At 42.0% G+C, this 20816-nt stretch overlaps 4 protein-coding genes across 5 annotated transcripts; 2 read left to right on the forward strand and 2 right to left on the reverse strand.

Annotated features, from left to right (window-relative positions):
* The first annotated feature begins 1479 nt into the window (after positions 1 to 1479).
* Positions 1480 to 3667, forward strand: LOC128744501 (zinc finger protein 664-like). 2 transcript variants are annotated; one of them, XM_053841569.1, is made up of 3 exons: positions 1480 to 1521; positions 1620 to 1672; positions 1729 to 3667. In XM_053841569.1, exon 3 carries the CDS (start codon positions 1772 to 1774, stop codon positions 3206 to 3208), a length of 1437 nt encoding a protein of 478 aa, XP_053697544.1. In that variant the 5' UTR covers positions 1480 to 1521; positions 1620 to 1672; positions 1729 to 1771; the 3' UTR covers positions 3209 to 3667. The 2 variants fall into 2 exon arrangements, with proteins under 2 accessions (XP_053697544.1, XP_053697535.1); XM_053841560.1 differs by having other exon boundaries at positions 1499 to 1525.
* Positions 3668 to 9767: 6100 nt separating this feature from the next.
* On the reverse strand, positions 9768 to 11225 carry LOC128732497 (gastrula zinc finger protein XlCGF17.1-like). The gene is made up of 2 exons (XM_053825760.1): positions 11009 to 11225; positions 9768 to 10935 (listed from the first exon to the last, which is right to left on the reverse strand). Exon 2 carries the CDS (start codon positions 10884 to 10886, stop codon positions 9774 to 9776), a length of 1113 nt encoding a protein of 370 aa, XP_053681735.1. The 5' UTR covers positions 10887 to 10935; positions 11009 to 11225; the 3' UTR covers positions 9768 to 9773.
* Positions 11226 to 17889: 6664 nt separating this feature from the next.
* Positions 17890 to 18883, forward strand: LOC128741186 (alpha-ketoglutarate-dependent dioxygenase alkB homolog 7, mitochondrial). Its single transcript, XM_053836809.1, has 2 exons — positions 17890 to 18123; positions 18195 to 18883. Exons 1-2 carry the CDS (start codon positions 17976 to 17978, stop codon positions 18824 to 18826), a joined length of 780 nt encoding a protein of 259 aa, XP_053692784.1. The 5' UTR covers positions 17890 to 17975; the 3' UTR covers positions 18827 to 18883.
* On the reverse strand, positions 18876 to 19724 carry LOC128741196 (39S ribosomal protein L32, mitochondrial). Its single transcript, XM_053836822.1, has 2 exons — positions 19517 to 19724; positions 18876 to 19436 (listed from the first exon to the last, which is right to left on the reverse strand). The coding sequence occupies exons 1-2, from the start codon at positions 19614 to 19616 to the stop codon at positions 18919 to 18921; spliced, it is 618 nt and encodes a 205-aa protein (XP_053692797.1). The 5' UTR covers positions 19617 to 19724; the 3' UTR covers positions 18876 to 18918.
* Positions 19725 to 20816: the final 1092 nt, after the last annotated feature.

Below are 20816 nucleotides of genomic sequence, written 5' to 3' on the forward strand. Positions count from 1 at the left end.
AACTTTGACTTGAACCGATACAAAACAACCATGAGGATTTTGAAAAGTAGAAAAACATTCCAAGTAGTAGTAGGGGAAAGCCGCCATCAGTTCAAGGACTTGCCAATGTATGTGGGTAGAATTTCAGTAGATCCAAATTTGATTATCAAATGAATTTCACATTAATGTTGTTACAGAAGGGCCAAAAGGGATTGGGCGGACCCACAAGCAGAGGCACTTGTGCGCATTCCGGGGTTATAAGAGTCGCCTTCCAGCATTAGGATCCTTCCATGTAATAATCAATTTCGCTGTACCAACTTTAACCCACGTGATGATTTGTTTGTTTTGAATCGAGAAGTGCCATATTTGCTTCAGACCTTTAGGATTCAGGTTGGCAATCCACTCCATCATCCAGCCTTCCACATTTATGATATCAATAATAATACTATTAATAATATGATATTGAGATGAAATGTGGTATATATGCGCAAAAATAGAACAATCTCACCAGCAGTCCTTCGTATGGAATAGAGTAGCGTCCTTTGAAGTTCCATAAGTGCTTCTAAAATAATTAATTTAACCTTTTCATTCTGGTATCCATGTGCAGTTAAAAATCGTTTTGGCCAAAGTTTTTACTATATAGCAGGAGATACTTCATAAGCTAAAACGAAAAAAAAATAATTAAAATAACTTATACAGTGGACCCCCGTTCGTTTGAACGATTCCTCATGCAAACTAACGGGGTTACTTTTTAATTTGAACAACTGGTAACCCGAAATATGCTGAAACCTGTGTGAACTGGCCGCCCTGCTCTTTGTTATTGTTTTGGTGGTTTGTTTTAGTTGGCAGTTGCAAGTGCGAATATTGCATTTTCCGATCGGATTTCTCTCTTAATCGTTAGGAAAACGAAATGTGAAACCGATTAAACACGCTAGGTCAGTACAAACGAATCGTGTTTATGTGCATTGTCTGCATGAACAAATGATGTCATGTTGAGAATGACATTTGAACCATTTTTAATTTGCACGTCGTGCAAACCAACGGGGTTCAAATTAAAAAGTGTTCAGATTAAAAATGGTCAAACGAACGGGGGTCCACGGTATTAGGCTTACCTATTAGCAAGGCCGTGTCCCGTACGTGTGGCTCGCCGTCTGCCCAAAACCGCGGTTTTGAGATCAGGCAGGCGGGAACCACCCAGCATCGCACCTCCTACTTAGCTTGGCTACTCAAAAGAGCATTACCAGGTATGGCACGTGGAGGCGCTAGGTAGGGGCTTGGGATGGCTAGAGCTATATTGGACGTTCCTCATTTGCCTTCCCCATTTCATACCCAAAACAAACTGGAATTTTTCTTCTCCGCGTAAACGTTTGGACAAATCTGGCATCCCTGATGTATAGTTTCCTTTCTGACACTGACTGACGGACGACTGACACCTGAAGATGCCAAAAATTGCTCGAAAACTTAGAAAACTGCTCGAAAGCAGACTGCAGATGCAGCATAGAAACAGAAAGAGGTTGTTCGTGGCAGGCTATCGTATTGTCTGTAGGTAATTATATTCTGTTTTTCCTGTAGCTAAGTAATTCTAACATAAAATAAATGTGCAGGTGATATAAACAGCAATTTTTATCCTTTAATTTCAGATACTTTTACTTGCGATTGAATGCTCAACGTAACAAATTCGATCGAGCCAGAGGTACGTTTGATTTTCTTGTGTACTCGACAACTGCGGTCTATATTATTCTCTTTTAGGCTTTACTACATACTATTTAAGTGGACTGAAACATTTGATCGGATGGCTAAAACCGGTAAAACTAAAAGAAAGTATGTCAGAAAAAATGCTGTGAACAAGAATGTTGTGAATGTGAACGAGAACGCTCAATCGGCAGACAATGGCGATAGTCATCCCGATCCCGGCGAACTTTCCTTTGAGGATACGAAAACTGTAATTGTAAAGTATGAGATGGACATTGAACCGGACGACTGTCCGGTTGCGGAAACGGTCGATGCGTCTCAGTACGACAGTTCGCTTGATATAAAACCATTCGATTTGGAAGTACAGCAACAGCAGTTTGCGCCGGAAGAAAACGGTTTCACGTGTGACAGCTGTGGAAAGACGTACAAAAGCAAAATTTCCTTGGTGCGGCACAGCCGCCAGCAGCACACGAAAAAGCATCGTTGCAAGTTATGTGGTAAAAAATATATTTTATTAACGACTCTTCGTATACACAAAGCTCGCTGTAAAGGAAATACGAAATATCCGTGTAAAGTTTGCGGCAAAACCTTCGCAAACTATACGAGCCTCACGTTGCACGAAAATATTCATGCAGGAGAGCTGCAGGTGCTATATAACTGTGATTTGTGCAACAAAGGTTTCTCCACTCCGGAAGCGCTGGCGATTCACACCCACAACGAGACCAGTGGGCTGCGGCATGTTTGTGACGTTTGCGGAAAAGGTTTCAATGTGCCCACCAAATTGAAACGCCATTCTTACGTTCATACGGGAGAAAGGCCCTACGAGTGTACCATATGCTCTAAGGGATTCGGTAGCGTGTCCAATCTGAACACACACATGATAATACACACCAACGATAGGCCCTATAAATGTGACATTTGCGGTAAAGGTTTTCAAAATCTAGCTGTTCTGAAGAAGCACTTCGGTGTGCACACCGGAGTAAAGCCACACGTGTGTACGGTATGTTCTAAAGGATTCTTCAATCTAAGTGAGCTGGTGCACCATACAAACGTTGATCACAGTAAAAAGCTATCCAAATGTCACCTTTGCAGTGCGGAATTTTCCACTAATCACGACCTGAAATTACACATGGCGGAAAGCCACAAAGACTACCATCGGTTGCAATGTGAGATCTGTAAGAAGATAATGGGAACCGCGGTGTTGCTAAACGAGCACCGTCGAGTGCACGCCGGTGGTGAGACATTCACCTGCAAGCTTTGTGAACGGGTCTTCAAGAGCGAGAAATGGTACAAACTGCATCAGACCTTTCACGATCAGCCGGACACCTGTAAGGTGTGCGGCAAAAGTGTACAGAAGGGAAACCTCGAACGGCACATACAGTCTACCCATCTTACCGACCAATGGAAACATCCCTGCGCGCAGTGTGGCAGGCGCTTTCGACGGCCCTCCCACTTGAAGGTGCATTATGAGAAGTGTCCGAAACGGAAGGCTCAGCTGGCGGAACAAGATAAAGTAAAAGAAGAGCAAGAATTGTAAATAATTATAACGACTAACGAGGAAAATTAACCGATTGCATGCAGAACATAGCCGACGTAGTATGTTCTCGTGTTGAATTTATGCCAGAAGTAAAAAAGCAAACACTTATACGAGTAAAAGTTTTACCCCAGAACCGGTGGTGTTTAACGTAAAGTAAAATGAATCTATGGTTGCTGTGATTACAACCAATTGAAGCTGAATACTGACGAAAACTGCTTGAATATTCCAGCGAAACTACTGACATCATAAAAAATAGATAGCAGGCCATGCGCTGAATCTAACGCATTGTGCGAAGTTGCTGATATTATTTATATGCACGAATCATGAAAAGAAAAGTGAAATATTTTTGTTTTTGTAGGTACGAACACGTAAATTTCGTGTAATGACGAACAGACGTAATTTTTTTTTAGTTTTTAGCTCTTATTTAAATAAGAAATTTATTCACTTGCTTAAGATCACTGCGAATAAATAAAAATTATGTCACATGACTTGACATAAATGACTTAGTAGTAGAAAGACCGCCCAATATCCATCGAAGATCACTATACATATAGGTAAACCTATAGGGGGTTAGGGGGTAAACAATGTCGTACCAAAACAACCTCACGGGACATAGCACATAGCGAGGGGTTTTATGATCAGTTCGTTATTGCATTCTTATCGGGTAAGCGAAAAGCAGGTAAAATAGAGAATAAGAGTAAACGAAAAAATCAAATGAAAGTATAGGTAAAATATAAAATGAGGAAAGCAGAATGTGAAAAATCGCGTAAAAATGAGTCGAATTTATATTTGTTTCTTACCAATTGATAGCCAAATTCATCTCCAAGATGTGGATTCGTCTTGAGAAGGTTTATGGCATTTCGCTGGCCGGCTAACAGTCCAGCACGCTGTTCCCGGGGCAATCGGTTGGGCTGTAGCCATGACAGAGCGTTCGAAACTTCCAGCGAAATTTTTTTCTCGGGGAACTGGCGTTTGACGATCATTTTCCTTCTTAAGCCTCTTACGACCGGTCTGCTTAACGTAGTTGATTCTGCTGTACAGCTTGCCACCCGGATTGTTCTTACTTGTTACGTGATGTGTTCTGTTTTAAACAAATTTAATAATTATTGCATTCGTGATATTTTCACAGTAGGTAATAACAATACCAATTGCTGTACAGAAGTTTCCCGTCCACTAGCGGATGTGGTACTTTGCCACCACGTCAGTGACAAACTACTGTCCTTCGGAAGACAGTTGTAGTAGCTCTGCGGCTTTTTGGATTGAGCCTGGCTTTCCGGCCGTCCGGAGTCAATAGTGAACTGCTGGTCGGTGCAAGGAAAAAATAATTAATGTGCGTTTGTGTTGATTAGATTCAACAACATACATTTTCGGCGTCCGCTGCTTCCTCACCGTCACCAGTCTCCGTTCCGAACAATTCTATTGTTTCGGCTTCCATTTCGAATACGCTTTCGTTTTCTTTCTCCTGATCCTGAGAAACAGTTAACAGCATTTCGTTTTGCGGTGTTATTGGAACCGTGACATCTGACATTATAACTTTATTCAAATTTTGAAATACAAAAATGTAAAATGAATATGTGACATTGACCGGATTTATTGTTTTGCTTACGTCGTATTCACTACCATATTTCTGGCAAAAACCCTGCGCCACAAGCCTGGCTTTGAAACGTACAACTTTTCCGGAAGCATCTTCCTTGCGTTTAAAAACCCACTTCGATCCAATGGCTCTACGACTAGTAGGTAGCTTGGCCAGCACTCACGTATTATTTTCCTGCAGCGAAACCATCTCCTCCTCCATTGCCGCTTTCCACTTGTCGCTCTCTGGACTCAGCATAGCTTCCGTATAACTTCTGTTGAACTTCAACAGGAGCTTCGCTTATCTCCTGAGCCGACGCAAAACCTTGGCAGGCGAACTCTTCGTCAAACCCGAAGTATTCATCTTCCTGTAGGCTTTGTTCTCGGAAGAATAACCTACAAAGGTCAATGTTTCAGCCCTAACCTCAAATTTCTTTCGTTTTTGAGGAGGAATCCAGACGAAAGCAGTACAATCGAAAACTTTCAAATTCGTAAGATTCGGTTTTCTGCCAAACCAAAGCTCAAACGGCGTTTTATCAACAGCTCTCGATGGTAATCTATTTTGCGTATAAGCAGCTGTATTCACTGCTTCCGCCCACAAGCGTCGCGGCAACCCTGAATCCACCGGCATACACAAAGCCATTTCGTTGAGAGTTCTATTCCGTTGGGGAGCATAACCCGCAGTATACTCAGGCTGAATTCCCTTTTGCGCATAAAACTCACGTATACTTTTACTAGTATATTGACCTCCTCGGTCCGATCTTAGGACTTTCGGTTTCTTGCCTAGCTGGTTCTGGGTGAATCTGACGTACTCTCGAATATTTTCCTCCACTTCCGACTTCTCCTTAAGGAAATATACAGTAGTATATCTGCTGTGATCATCGATCGATCATATAATATTAACGGCCACCGGGAGTGGTAGTCATCGGTCCGCAAACATCACTGTGCACTATGTCTAGCACTGCCGTAGAGGTTTTCTCTGCAGCCTGCGAAAAGGATGGACGAGCCATTTTCGCCTTAATGCAGCACTCACACTACTCACCTTCACTAATTCTAAAGTGAGCTCGGCTTCATTGCGTGCTTCCTACGCCGTGGTCAAAGGATTGAACTCTTCGGGAAGACCGCGCAGAATTAATGCAACCTTCAAGCACTCGGGCATTTCGAAACCAGAATTTTCGAGACGGGCATACAGTTTTTCAATACTTGTCAGATAACATTCCATATTATTACCCAACTTGTAGTCCTATTTCCACAGTTGCTCACGCCGAGATTGCTTGGACAGCAAAACACCAGGCGGACCAAGGTATATGAATTCCTCCACTACTTCGGCTGTGAACCATTTCGCGAAATTTTTAACTTTTTGGTTAAAATTTGACAGTTCGATGGTTTTCCGAAAATAACCCTGCTCGGGAGCATGGTTAGTTTTAACCAAGTTCTGAGAGCCAATGAGATATGCACAGGTGAGGAAGAGAGCTTCGACAAGTTTCGCTGATTTTTCGATAGATTTGTTTTACATTGGTATGGATACTTATCGCATTACAAATTTGTTCAAACAACCCGGATTGAAATGAGATGAATTTTATCTATCAAAAAAAGCAAATGAACATCAAAAATTCCTCCGATTTTAACTCGAACAGAAAAAACAATATTTTCATCCTCACCTTATATGCTCTCATTGAGCAAAATAAAACTATCAATCCGTCAAATATGAAATGGTTCACATTCTGAACTGATTTTAACCACTCAAGGAGAAATAACCATCGAACTGTCAAATTTTAACCAAAAAGTTAAAAATTTCGCGAAATGGTTCACAGCCTTCATATCGTTCCCCATCTAACTCCACCTCGGCACCAACACCACTTGGGTTCCCACGTTCCCTACCAGCAACCATGTACTTCGTTTTGGCGGTATTAATGGTAAGTCCCAATCACGCAGCTTCCCTTTTAAAGGGCCTGAAGGCCTCTTCCACTGCTCTACGGTTGATTCTGATGATATCGACGTCATCCGCAAAACCAATAAGCATGTGAGATTTCGTGATGATAGTTCCATTCCTTTCCACGTTTGCCCTTCGTAATGCACCTTCCAAGGCAATATTGAATAGCAGGTTAGAGAGTGCATCCCCTTGCTTCAGTCCATCCAACGTCACGAAAGCAGCGGAGGTCTCACCCGCTATTCTAACGCATGAGTTGGATCCGTCCAGCGTCGCACGAATCAGCGTAACTAGTTTCGTCGGAAAACCATGTTCTAGCATTATCTGCCACAGCTCATTTCATTTAACTGAATCGTACGCCGCTTTAAAGTCCACAAACAGATGGTGTGTCTGCAAGTTGTACTCCCGGAACTTGTCTAGCAACTGACGCAGGGTAAACATCTGATCCGTCGTGGAGCGTCCCTCACGAAAACCAGCTTGGTACTCGCCGACGAAGGACTCCGCTAACGGCCTCAGTCTGCAGAACAGGATACGGGAAAGCACCTTGTAGGCAGAATTGAGCAATGTAATTCCTCGATAGTTTTTACACTCCATTCGATGTTCCTTTTTGAAAATTGGGCAAATGAGGCCATCCAACCACTCCTCCGGCATTTGTTCTTCCTCCCAGATCCTGACAATGATCCGGTGGATTGCTTCGTACAGCCGCTCGCTCCCCGCTTTTAGAAGTTCAGCCGGGCTACCGTCCTTCCCAGCAGCCTTACCGTTTTTCAGCTCACTGATTGCCTTTTTAACCTCCTCCTGTGTTGGTGGCTCCACAGCTTGACCATCGTTTACAATTTCTATCCTGTCCCTGCTGATATCCGCATTTACCTCTTCATTCAATAGTATCTGAAAGTGCTCCTTCCACCTGGCTGCTACCGCCGTTTTGTCGGTAAGCAGGTTGCTAGCACTATCATTGCACATCACAGGCATGGCAAAATTCCTTCTTTAGACGATGGAAGTATGGATGGAGGGTATGAAATGGAGAGAGTTACCTGGAAGGAGCGTCAAACATAGCTCTGGCTCTCTCAAGCTCCCACCTGGCGCCTCCACGCAGAAATGATGACGGTCGATGGCCTTACCCGGAAATGCCTCATGTACTTACTGAAGCAGCTAAGCTAGGAGGTGCGAACTAGAGCGCCCGTTCTCCAGGGGAGGGGCGGCTCACACAGCGTCTGTCTCGTAACGGGCGGCTGAATATGAAATGCTGTATCCCGCAAGCTATACCCAAGATGGCAGACCCATCAGCGGGATGTAGGTATCGCGACCCCGGTGAGGTAGTATACCGAAAACTCAATTACCACGAATAACGAACAAACGTTCAAAACTATCGTGCGATAAAAGAGTCGATGATTTTCTTCGCTTTGAGAATTGCTGCATTAAGTCAGATGCCTAAATATCCCTTCAGCCTATTTACTTGTGAGACAACTCAGCTTCGAACAAATTCTTGCAGTACCCATATGGAAACCATCTGGCAAAAGGAAGGGATTACCGCTCACATTTTACGACGTTTCACTTTCAGGACAGGACATCAATTTGGACCAGATTCAATGTTAAAAGATAAAGTCGGTTTAAACGTCGTAAAGAATCTTTGACCTGTTGGGACGAGGGGGTTTAGTTTTTTTTCTAAAAATAAACTATCCATCCGAAATAACAGTAACATTGATGGTGTATTTAGCTGTCGTCCCTGCCTGTGAAGCAAGGCAATCGCGAAGAAAATGTATGGGGATATTTGGTCTTAGAACTTTTCGTAATTTCCACTCACTCGTAATTGAAAAAGAAAGTTGTAGTATAAATCACATAATTTGCTACTCCTATTATGAGTCGATCGGTATCTAAACCATGAAAATTCATTTATAATTGGAAAAAATCAAAATCTTTCATATTTTCGTGACGCTCGCATTTTTCAATTTTTAGGCAAGACACCCTACACCAAACCTTGCCGTAAGACGTAGTCCTACGTCAAAAGCAGCATTTCCAACTCATCAATGAATGTAAGAAAATACTTACTTCCGGTCAACGAAGCAGTTTCCATTTGGCTGGCCGCACTAGTCAGAAAGGATCGCAGGTCCAGCACTTCGTCCGCTCGAACACCTTTGTATTGCAATGGTTGACATTGGTCATCAGATGACATTGGTCATCTAAAGATTAACATAGGCTTCTAACGATTCCCGAATGTAACCGCTGTCCTGGAAAGCCGTTTTCAGGCTAATCCTTACCTCCCTGACGGCGGTCGTCGCCGCTTGCACCAGGTCAATATTGTAACTTATCGTCGAAAGAGCCCGTTCTGATAGTTTTTCCGCGGAGGGTGAGTGTTTTCCAGCGGCTTTCACGAATAAGCACCATCTTGATAGCAACGATAGCAACGGCCTTCACCTTCACTTGTTGGTGATACCTTCGGGAACATTTCTCTCGACTGGTTTGACTTGGTTGGTGCACTCGACTTGATCCGATTCTTGAGCTGGTGCCGTCTGATCGTTTCCTACGGTTTCCATTTCAACTTCACTTCTTGATTTTCGTTCAATTCCGTTTCCAAGAGAATGTTGTACCTATCGATATTCGAGAAAATTTTCACTTTGTTTAGCACGTTACTATGGGAGATATACGTGTAGATTGGCCATAACCCAATAGAAAGATGTCCGACAGCATTGGTAGAAAAAATGATTGACTAACTGAATTCATGGGTTACTAGGATTTCAAACATAATCCCTATCGAATATCCCAGTCGGCTGTCCAGCACTCTAGCAGCTGGCTGCAAAGTCTGTTGTATAAAAACAGAAGGTCTAGTTTCGATAACGAAACCTAGGCTTTGCTTTGCTTTTGTGTTTTTCGGCACCAAATTAAAACCATTAAAAATTTTCAAACCATTGCTACTTCTTTTTTAAATGAATCTCTACTCTGTAAAGATTATGTAGATTAAAAATAAACTATTTTTTCTTAATTTTGTTAAAATTCAGTCCCAAAATCATTCAAAAACACATATTGAACAAACTCACATCAAAAAAGTACCTGACCAAAGACAGATCATTCCAAGAGTCCGTCCGTGTTTTGAGTTTTTTGCCGCTCGTGAGTACGCAGGTGCCGCTGCAGATAAACCTTACAAATGAACGCCTTACTGCACCGGTCACAGGGAAACGATTCACCGCTACCCAGATGCAACGCCCGGTGGCGGGTGAAGTTGGCCTTCGTGCGGATGCTCTTACCGCAGATGTCACAGTGAAACGGCTCGGCGTGCGTGCGCCGATGGTGCAGCAGAGCGTCGTAATCGGAATAGATTCGCTCGCAAAGCTCACACCCGTACTGCTGCGGGTTGGTGTGCAGTTTGCGATGCTGCAGCAGTCCTTTCTCGTGCAGGAATTCTTTTCCACAGACATCGCACCGAAAGGGTTCAGATTGGGTGTGCGTTGAGGTGTGTATCGTCAAGCGACGCCGGATACGGAATTGCTTGCCACAGATATCACATTTGAATGGTTTTTCGCCGGTATGAGTGCGGGTGTGCAACTTTAGCTCATACGCACCGACGAAATGCTTCGAGCACAAGCTACAAGGGTAAGGCTTTTCTCCCCGGTGCATAGCGTAGTGTCTCTTCATGGAAGAAGGAACTTTGATCACCTTGCCACATACGTCACATGCAGTACCTTCGGTGTGTATCAGGATGTGCGCTTTAATTGATGACTTCAATTTAAACGTTTTACCGCAAATATCACATTCAAACTGTCGTTCCTTTGAATGGCTCATTTGATGTTCCTTCAAACCGGTGATATTTTTGCAAACTTTTCCGCAAGTTTTGCATGAAAGTTTTTTTGGGCCGCTACATTGGTCACTGTGCTTCCGTAGTCCGGAAGCCGATAGAAAGGTTTTACCGCAAATATCACAATGGATTGTTGAGTGTTGTTTGCGTTTGTGGTAATTAAGCGTATGTATGGTCTCGAATGTCTTACTGCACAATTCACATTTGGCTCTGGTGGAAACCTTGTGCGTTTTTTTGTGTTCAGAGAGGGCATGCTTCCTGGTAAATGCCCTGCCACACACGTCGCACTTGAAACGTTTATTGTTCTGACTGAGCACATCACCGTCATCCAACGGAGTTTCCGGTATTGTTAGCATAGGACCGTTTTCGTCGTCGGTTTGTCCCATTGTAATTTTTAAAGATAGCGTTAATGTGAAACAGAGCAGAGCAATGAATCTAAAATTAAATTATGGACGGTTAGCGCGAGTTCATGTGTGCTTATCTGAAACTTTCTTTGGATCGTACTTACTCTTTATCAAGGCGTTTACTGTAGTACCTTCAATCACTCGCAAATCCTAGGTGATGATCTTCTTATTTTAGTAATGGTAAAACTTTACATTCCAAAATCCTTACTTCAACCGCTTCAATCACTTCAAGCCTTTCAATCGAATCGAAATCCGCGATCCGAATTTGAAACAAACAAAAAAACATCTGTCCGTGAGGTTAACCACCAAATCTGATCCGGACAAAGTCTCGCTGCTACCTAGGCTGCTACTAGCGGCGACCACTGGAACTACTAGTAATTCCGGTGATTTCAGTGTGTCGCAGTGGTCGCAGTTTGCATCAGCAGTCGCACTTTTAAACTGCGGAGTCCCGTTTGACGGGAAGCAGAGCTGCCATCAATACAGATATTTGTGCATGCATAAATTTGGGACCCATCAATTATTTCAGTTGCTGTGATTTTTGGCTCTACTAATGTTCCTGAATTTTAAAGTAGTCCATAAACTATTTATGTTATTTAAAAGATTAGATCGAGAAAATTAAATACTCCGGAGAAAACGGCAGGGTCCCAAATTTATGCATGCACAAATATCTGTATTTATGGCAGCTCTGACGGGAAGTGCGGTATGGAAAATATATTTTAAAAAACTATATTTTATTGCTAATTACAAGGAAGATTGTCCAATCAATAAGTGCGCGAATGTAACGAAAAAGTGCGCCGAAGATAAAAACCGAAACGATTTAATGCAGGATCCGATATCGCACTTTAGATGATACAATTTTTCTTGCAATTATCAATAAATAGATTTTAAATCACAAATGTTGATCTTTTTATTCGGCTTTTGAACGTTTCGAGCAACTATTGAAGATAGAATTAACAAAAGGGCGAATGTCGCAAGCGTTAACAAACCGAGTGAGGGTTTATTTTCCTATGCTGGTCCAGCAAAAAATAACTCTCGCTCGTTTTGTTTACATTTGCGACATTCGCCCTTTTGTTAATTCTATCTAGTATTGTTCTCGAATACAGCCTGAATTCGTTAATTGGGCCACGACTGCACTCCTGCTGATTCGCTAATTGGGCCGACTGACAGTTGTTAGAAAATTCTAAACTCGAAAATTCCATATACAATTTTGACATTCAAGTTGTCACATAGCCCAATTAGCGAACCGCCCAATTAACGAAACTTTGCTGTAGTTGCAAACTTTTTTCAAATATGATGGCATCTCTGTTGCGCGGGTGACCGGGTGCAATCACTCCATCGGCAGGCAACCATGTTTTCGCCGCCAACATCTCGTGTGTGCGAAAATGAGATAGCATGTCAGCACTGCGTTTCACTCAACTGCCAGCAGTCTGATTTGGGCCCGCTGTCAAATTTTGAGCCCAGGACATGCTGTCGCTGACGTTCACTGCAGCTCGTTATTGAGATTGCTGACAGCTACCGTACGCACACTATGCTGCGTATACGTATACACACGATTTGTTGCTGCTGGTGTTGATTTTTCCATGACGTTTATCAAACTGGGGGAAAACAAACCACCAACACAACTGCAGATTAGCAAGCTCTAGAGAGATGTCGATGGGGTGGGTGCAATGCCTGTTTGCCTCATTTTCAAGCACCGACTCACACATAAACGGAAAGGTCTGGGGTGACATTGCGATTCTCGTTTCGAGTGATTTTGGTTCGTTTCGCCCATTTGTTTAACGTGGTCGAAACGAACCAAAATCACTCAAAACGAGAATCGCAATGTCACCCCTGGTCTAAGCTTTCCAGTTATGTGTGTATTGGTGCTTGAAAATGAGGCAAACAACAACAGTAAACAAAAGAGATGCATTCCTTTTTCACCAAACCAAGGTACAGAATGAATTTCGTCTTCCACCAGCAAATTTTCAACATATCCCAAGGAACAAAACGGCAGCACCTAAGAGACTAGATGTGGAATAAGAGTTGTCTAGTAGCATCCAGTGCTGAATAAACGAATTTGCTGAAGTACGTGCTGTGTAAACGTCATATCCCAGATTTTTTCTAGCTTCTAACCAACATCTACAGTTGTTATGTTAGTGTGGAACAAGAGTTGATTGAACGTTGTACAATTGTATCAACAGCACCGTTAAAAGCAAGTGTGGAATACTGGTCGCTTAAAGGCATCGAAGAGAATGCATGTCGAATAAGCGCTGTGCAAACGTATCAGCAGCACCGCTAAGAAAGGTGGAATAAGAGCCGCCTGTAGGCAACCAATAACATAAACAACACTTCGAAATTATTATTAGATCCTCTTTATTACACATGTCAGAAAACAAATAAATTACTCAGCTTTTTTCAATTTTAAAACAAAGAACTTCTCGCCCTTAAAAACTATATTCGCACCAAGAAACTTTCCGAAATCCTACCGCATACATTTCGTATAGCAGGAGAACTGGAAACGATACATGTCTCAATTTCGTACGTTTCGTCGATAGCAAATCGTTCACTATACAAATCGCTGGGTAGTAGATTTACACAGCACCATCAAACACCTACAAAAAGTACTCAGATTTTCGACAATTTACACTCTGTTTATTTATCGCTCTGAAAGTTATCACTAAAACAACTGTGGAATAGGTATGGAATAAGAGTAGAATTAATGTTGCGGAAACGTATCAGCAGCAATGCTAAGAGCTGGTGTGGAATACCGGTTGCTTAAAGGCAACCATGGAAATGCATGTCTAATAAACGTTGTGCAAACGCATCAGCAGCTCGTCAGCAGCATTGCTGACAGCAAGTGTGAAATAAAAGTGGAATAAGTGTGGAATGAGCGTTGCGCAAACGTATCAGCCGCATTGTTGAGAGCAAGTGTGGTGAAAGAGTGGAATAAGAGTGGAATGAATGTTGCGCAAACGTTGCTAAGAGGAAGTCTTTAATAAGAGTCTAATAATTGTAGTACAAACACAAACGTATCAGTAGCAGCATCACTAAGAACAGGTGTGAAATACAAAGTGCTTGATGGCAGCCAATAACACCAATAACTTGAATGACACTTTGAACTTTACACTTTATACTTCTTATATATATTATTCCCACTTTATTTTTTTGATAGATTAATAGAAAAAAATTATATCCCAGAAATATTTTCTTCGCAAGTGGATTAATACAACAGTCAAGGGGTCGGACACTCAGCACATAGTGCCCCGGCACTGCAGAGATAGCAAACGGCACACCTCTAAAGCCTTATAAAAATAACATTTATAGGGTTTTACACACCTCCGGTTCAATTTTACATATATATGAAATGGGAGCACTGCCAGTTGTCAAAATCATCTCGCACGGTTGCCAGATCTATCAGATTTTAACGAATTTAACAAATCTTCCAGTTCGGCACTTTCGGTACAGCACCGGCACAGTTCGGTTCGTTTCAAGTCGCCTAACATAAAAACGGCTGTGCCGAGTGACCGACCCCTTGACAACAGTAAACTTATACTACCGACTCAATCGAGTTACTCGCAATGGATTCGCTAAACGAGATGAATCCAGTGGCGATGCCACCACTGCTGGTAGTCCCTTGAATCCACTGCTGGTAGTCCCTTGAAACCTTGAATCCGACCCGATGACAATTAGATGTGCACGGACAGCGAGCGGGTTACAGCAGCAATAAGCTCCGGACTATCGGTGATGACGGAATGACAAAAGTAATACTCCTCTGCGGCACTAGCACGAACCACTCCTGCTGCTAACTAATCACAAATGAACAGCCGCAAACATTGTTCGCAGCTAGTACAAATAGTTTATAACTGTTTAATATGTGCTGAATAAAGGTTTCTAGCGTAATTTGTACAGCAGGTACCTAACATGATTTAAGAAGCTACTCTTCAGCGCTTAAATATCTTTTAGCCGAGGTTTGTTTCTCGCTTGACAAACTTAAACTTGTAAATCTACATCGGCTAAAAACTCGGCGCCTGTCATATATCAGATTATCTCAGATGCGTTCGTCGACGGCTTCCGACCCACAGGATGTAAGTTCGAATCTGGATGAGTGAAAAAGTAAAATGGCGGGCTAGATGAATTTTGAGACAATCAATGATTTCCTACTAAGTCTCTCATATAAATCATAATAATTTTTTCTCTTTTCAACGACGTATAGCAGTCGGCTTTTTTACTTTTCTGTTGGGAAGAATAAATGCTTAATGCGAGAAATGAAGATTCAGGCAAACTGAAAATTCTTGATATTAGGCCAAAAATATAGACTTAGCGAAGGTGAGAGTCGAACTCACAGCTCCCAATCTCTAGTTGACCGTGTTGTTTTAACCAATTACACCACTAAGCCGTCTATACTCTGTGGTCTTATATCAAGGTTTTGTTATGACGCTTGCCTGATTCTATCATTCATTCGCACATTTATCCAGCGCGAATATATTTTTGTTGACTGTATGTGTTGCGACCGCACAGATTGATAGACATATAGCTATTCGGTTTGCGCTTAGCAACGATAGTCGATAACCGTTCGAGCCAGCTTAGTGGTGTAATTGGTTAAAACAACACGCTCAACTAGAGATTGGGAGCTGTGAGTTCGACTCTCACCTTCGCTAAGTCTATATTTTTGGCCTAATATCAAGAATTTTCAGTTTGCCTGAATCTTCATTTCTCGCATTAAGCATTTATTCTTCCCAACAGAAAAGTAAAAAAGCCGACTGCTATACGTCGTTGAAAAGAGAAAAAAGAAACAATACGTAGTGAATCCTCACACTACATGTAACCGCTGGCTCGAACGGTTATCGACTATCGTTGCTAAGCGCAAACCGAATAGCTATATGTCTATCAATCTGTGCGGTCGCAACACATACAGTCAACAAAAATATATTCGCGCTGGATAAATGTGCGAATGAATGATAGAATCAGGCAAGCGTCATAACAAAACCTTGATATAAGACCACAGAGTATAGACGGCTTAGTGGTGTAATTGGTTAAAACAACACGCTCAACTAGAGATTGGGAGCTGTGAGTTCGACTCTCACCTTCGCTAAGTCTATATTTTTGGCCTAATATCAAGAATTTTCAGTTTGCCTGAATCTTCATTTCTCGCATTAAGCATTTATTCTTCCCAACAGAAAATCATAATAATAATATGAATACAAAAATGGACATGAAAATAACGAAACCCACAAAATAATATAAATACTTCCTACATATATTTTTCTTTTTGCTTGTTTAAATGTTGAACTGTTGTGGAATAAACGTAGTTTCAGTGCCATCAGCAGTAGTTTAATAAACATACCTATACGTATTGAATAAACGTTTTACTATGCGTTGCATAACAGTTATACAAACGCATCTTCCACGCCCATAACCAGCACTGTGCTGTTTAAATTCTCCAAAACCCACTGGATAAGCATTGAACAGAGGTGTTTAGACATACTTGAAAAGCAGCTATAAAGCACATGCTGAATAAAAGCTGTCGATTAAACGTTTAATAAGCAAAAATTGTTCCTTGGGTTGGATTTCGTTGATTTGCTCCAACACAATGCGGAGCGTTTTGATATGGTCTACACATGATCGGCTGGTGCGGAATTCAGCTTGCTGTCGCCATCAGAGAGTAGCGTTGAACTTCTACTGGATTCGGTTGAGGATTACCTTACAGAGCACTTTGCGAGCAACGTGATGCCACACCCGTTTTCAGTTTGGTCCTTTATTTCTGGCGCTCTATAGGATTTCATGCTGTTGATGGCTGCTTCAATTTCATACAGTGATGGCGCCTCCGAGTTGACGCAATTAATGCGACGAACTCTTTCGTCGATTAGGGAGTCAGTCCAGACTCGTTTAACAGCCCTCTCCAGTTCGGTATATCGTTGGCGGACAGCCGACATACCCGCTTTGGTTCGCCCTCGCCTAATGCCAGCTTTTGCCTCTCTCTACTCATCTACTCTCCGCCCGCTGTGCACTTTGCCGAGGGTTTCATAACTATCACATCAATTTGACAGTAGACCCATGGGATAACGCTGACGGACGCGTTGATGCAGCATTCTGTTTGGCCCTTAACTCTTTTATTCATACGGCATATTGTCTGGAGGTTTCAGCACGAGTTAAAACCGGAGTCTACTTTTACCTTGACAAAAGTAAAACTATATTTATTTTGCGAAATTTTTATCGCATGTCTGTATAAAATCTGTAGTCAAAAACATGTCTGTATCAGAAAATGCAGAAAACGAAAAGTCTGTGTAATACAGATTTGTCTGTATCTGGCATCCCTGATGGTGTGGTGAATTTGAGCAAGCAGTTGCAGCTTGCAGTTCAGCGAGTTCAGCAGAAAGCGCAGAAAGCATCAAGCAAAGCATAAAAATAAAACTGAAAAACAGGAAAAAGCAAATCGAAAATCAATCTGCCAAGTAAATAAATACTGAATATTTTGAGTTGGGATAACGAACCTATACATTAATTAAGTGTATCTAACAATCAACTGTAAAATTTCGATAAATTGAAACGGTATTTCTTCGAATAATTTAGTGCAAATTGTGATTATCAAAAATTCGAAATTAAAAATGGCTTCTCGTGGATCCGCCAAAAAGGTGAGTGGTATATATTAAATCTTGGACTTCTGCATTTATTAGTGGAAATTGATCTTCAAATAATCTATAAAAACGCGGTAATTACCAAAATACTGATTATGCCATCAGTGTATCGATTCCGGTAATGCCGAACCCGAACGTATTAGTTTACTGATCCAAAACTGAATTTTTACGAGTTATGTAAAAATGCCAAAATTAATCATTATTATTTTCATAATTGGTCTTGCACTTGGATACAAAGCAATGCTTTGTTAACAGCTTTTTAATAATCGAATATAAAACGATCAATATGCTGCTGTATAGCTATAGTCTAAATTTGATAGTTACATTTTACCCCCTAATCCTCCGCGAAAATAACACCAGAAAAATGCCATCAACAAGCATAGCTTACTGAGATTGCTGCAATTATGGTTTGTTTTGATTCTTCTAAATTAATTTAAATCGCAAATTTAAACTGATAATGTTCGGGAAAATATTGCAAAATCGGCTTTTGCTGAAATTAGCTTTCAAAAATCGAGCAACCGCGAGTGGCAGTCGGTATGTTTTCGGAAAGTGTTATTATACAACCGATTTCCGGCCAACGTCTACCACCGCAAAAGAGCACTTGCGTAAGTACCAACTTTGAATATTACTTTGAATGACTAATGAATTACAATTACAAAGAATTATTATTTTTAAGAACCTAACGTGACCTTTCACGGAGTCTGGCCGGCAGACGATCAATGCCGATTTTTGACCGACATGACCGTCATTACGGACTTCATCACCGAACGGGAGGAGCAAACGATGCTCGAGGAACTGGAACCGGTGCTGAAACGCATTCGATATGAGTTGGACCATTGGGACGATGCGATTCACGGCTATCGAGAGACGGAACGGAAGCACTGGTTTCCGGCGAATCGGTTGATTCTCGATCGGGTAAAAGACGTCGCTTTCGAGGGTGAAACTTTACCCTATGTACATGTGCTGGACCTGACCAAGGAAGGGGTCATAAAACCACACGTGGACAGTGTCCGATTCTGTGGGTCGACAATCGCGGGAATCAGTTTGCTTACCGATTCCGTGATGAGATTGGTTCGAACAAATGACGAGGAGCAAACGAACGAGGATTATCGACAAATTTTTGCTTCCAGTAGGGAGGATAAATTTTGGGCAGATGTACTTCTCTCGCGACGGTCCCTGTACATTATGAAAGATTTTACCCGGTACAAATTTACCCACGAAATACTGGTGGGTGACGAGTCAGTTTTCAAAGATCGCAAGGTGGAAAAAGACCGCCGAGTTTCTATCATTTGTAGGAATGAAGCGTGATAGTATTCTTTTTTTTATCAAACTGTAAATAAAACTTGTTACGTTCTATTTTAAACGTATATTCAAATCTACAAATAACCGAACAAACGAAACTAACCTAACTTTTCCGCATCCGGTTTCACTGCAGTGGTTTGATCGTCCTGCTGCGTGCTTCGTTGCAGCAGGTTCTTGCTGAACCAGTTCGGCCGCGTCTTGGGCATCTCCACAATTCTCTTACCCATCCAGAATTCCTCCGGTTGGTCTTCTTTTTCGCGATCGTACAACACAACAACCTCCTTGTCGACGGGATCAAGTCCAAGCTCGGCTTGTATCTTTTCCTGAATCTGTTCCGTTTCGGTTCGCACCTTTTTGTAGCAAGTCGGACACAGGATGCCCACTTCGTGGTCACTGCCGCAGTTGGAACAAATACGTAGATGTTTCTTTGGGACCAATATCTTCAACTTGTACTCCGGGGTGCCATATTTCCGCTTCAAACGCTTTTCCACTGTACGTCGATGTTTCGGCACGGCCCACAGAATGCCATCGCCTAGCAGGTCTTGCAGGCTGAATGGTTTTGTACTGTTCGCAGCTGGTAGCCGATCGGCTTCGATACTGGCCAGGGCAAAACAATCTTCAAAAAAAAAAACAAAAATTGCATTAGTATCGTTCGTTACGTCACTGAGAAACTATGTTTTAAGAAGCACAACTTACTTGGAGGAGGAAACCGACCGGGGAATCCTAGTAGGCTTGGAAGTGCCTGTTCGAATCGTTCCAGTGCAACACGGAAACGGAACCAAAGTCCGGAAGTCATTTTCTGCTTTGTGCAACCAGCCTACTTCAATTAATAAGTTATTTATTCACTGAACAGAAAGGCAAACGGCCATAGAAACGATAGAAACACAGAGCCAAGAACGAACACGCAAAGTTTGTTTACTTCGTTCGCTTGCCTCGTGTTGCTGTCATGTCCAGTGCTGCCGGATTATTTGAGGGGCACAGCGGGGCAGTTTAAAAAAATCTCATGAATATTTAAAATAAAAAGTATTTAGGTAAAAGGAGCGATATTTGAGCAAACGGAAGAAATTGTATTCTGAAATAATTAATGCAAAGTTTGTGCCTTTCGCCAAATGTGACCGTAATAATTTAATTGTGGGACAAATTTGAAGACCGGGATATTAATTAGGGGGTTACACAAACACAACTAGAATGTTCGCAAATCTATGCCTTTAGGGGCTACTTTCCGTCATTGAAACTTGACCTTCTGTTTTTATACGAGATACGACAGACTTCGCAGCCAGCTGATAGAATACAGGTCAATTGCAGGGCTAGTGCTAGGATTCTATTGATTCTAACAGTCTCTTCCAGCCGGGATTCGGATATACGACGACTGGCTTATTAGATCAGCGTTCTACCTCGAAGCCAACGGAGAGGCTATATAAATATTGTTTAATACACTCAGAAAGTTTCATGCCGATCAAATTCAAGCAATTAAAGAAACGCAAAACTTGGAATCTGGAAACTTGATCGACTTTAACGTAATTTTTCTAAAAACCTTCCTAAAAAGTTTTTCCTCATAAAAATTTGTGGTTGAGAAACCGAAGCATTAACATCAAGACTAGGGTTGCCAAGTGGCCGGTTTTTGGCCGGCCCGACCGGTTTTTCAGTTGCAAAGCCGGTGGCCGGTCAATCCGGCAAGAAGGCCGGTTTTCCGACGTATGAAGCCGGATTTGTACTTTTTGCCTGGTTTATTAAATTTTCTGATAAATATATCAGCAATGCTAAACAGTGGATCATTGAAAATAGCTAGTTTTGCAGTGATAATACCTTGCTTCTGGCGGTAATATACATTAAATTATCCACTAGCGCCAGAAGCAAGTAGTTCTCACTCAAAAACTAGCTATCTTCAATAATTTACACGGAAAACTGTCAACTGACTCCACTTTCTCTCTATGCCGGTTACATACTACCGGCGACTGTCTAACGCACATTACACATTACAGGCAAATCCTCTAAT

The sequence above is a fragment of the Sabethes cyaneus genome, chromosome 1 (assembly GCF_943734655.1).
Source record: "Sabethes cyaneus chromosome 1, idSabCyanKW18_F2, whole genome shotgun sequence".
NCBI classification, from domain to species: Eukaryota; Metazoa; Arthropoda; class Insecta; order Diptera; family Culicidae; genus Sabethes; species Sabethes cyaneus.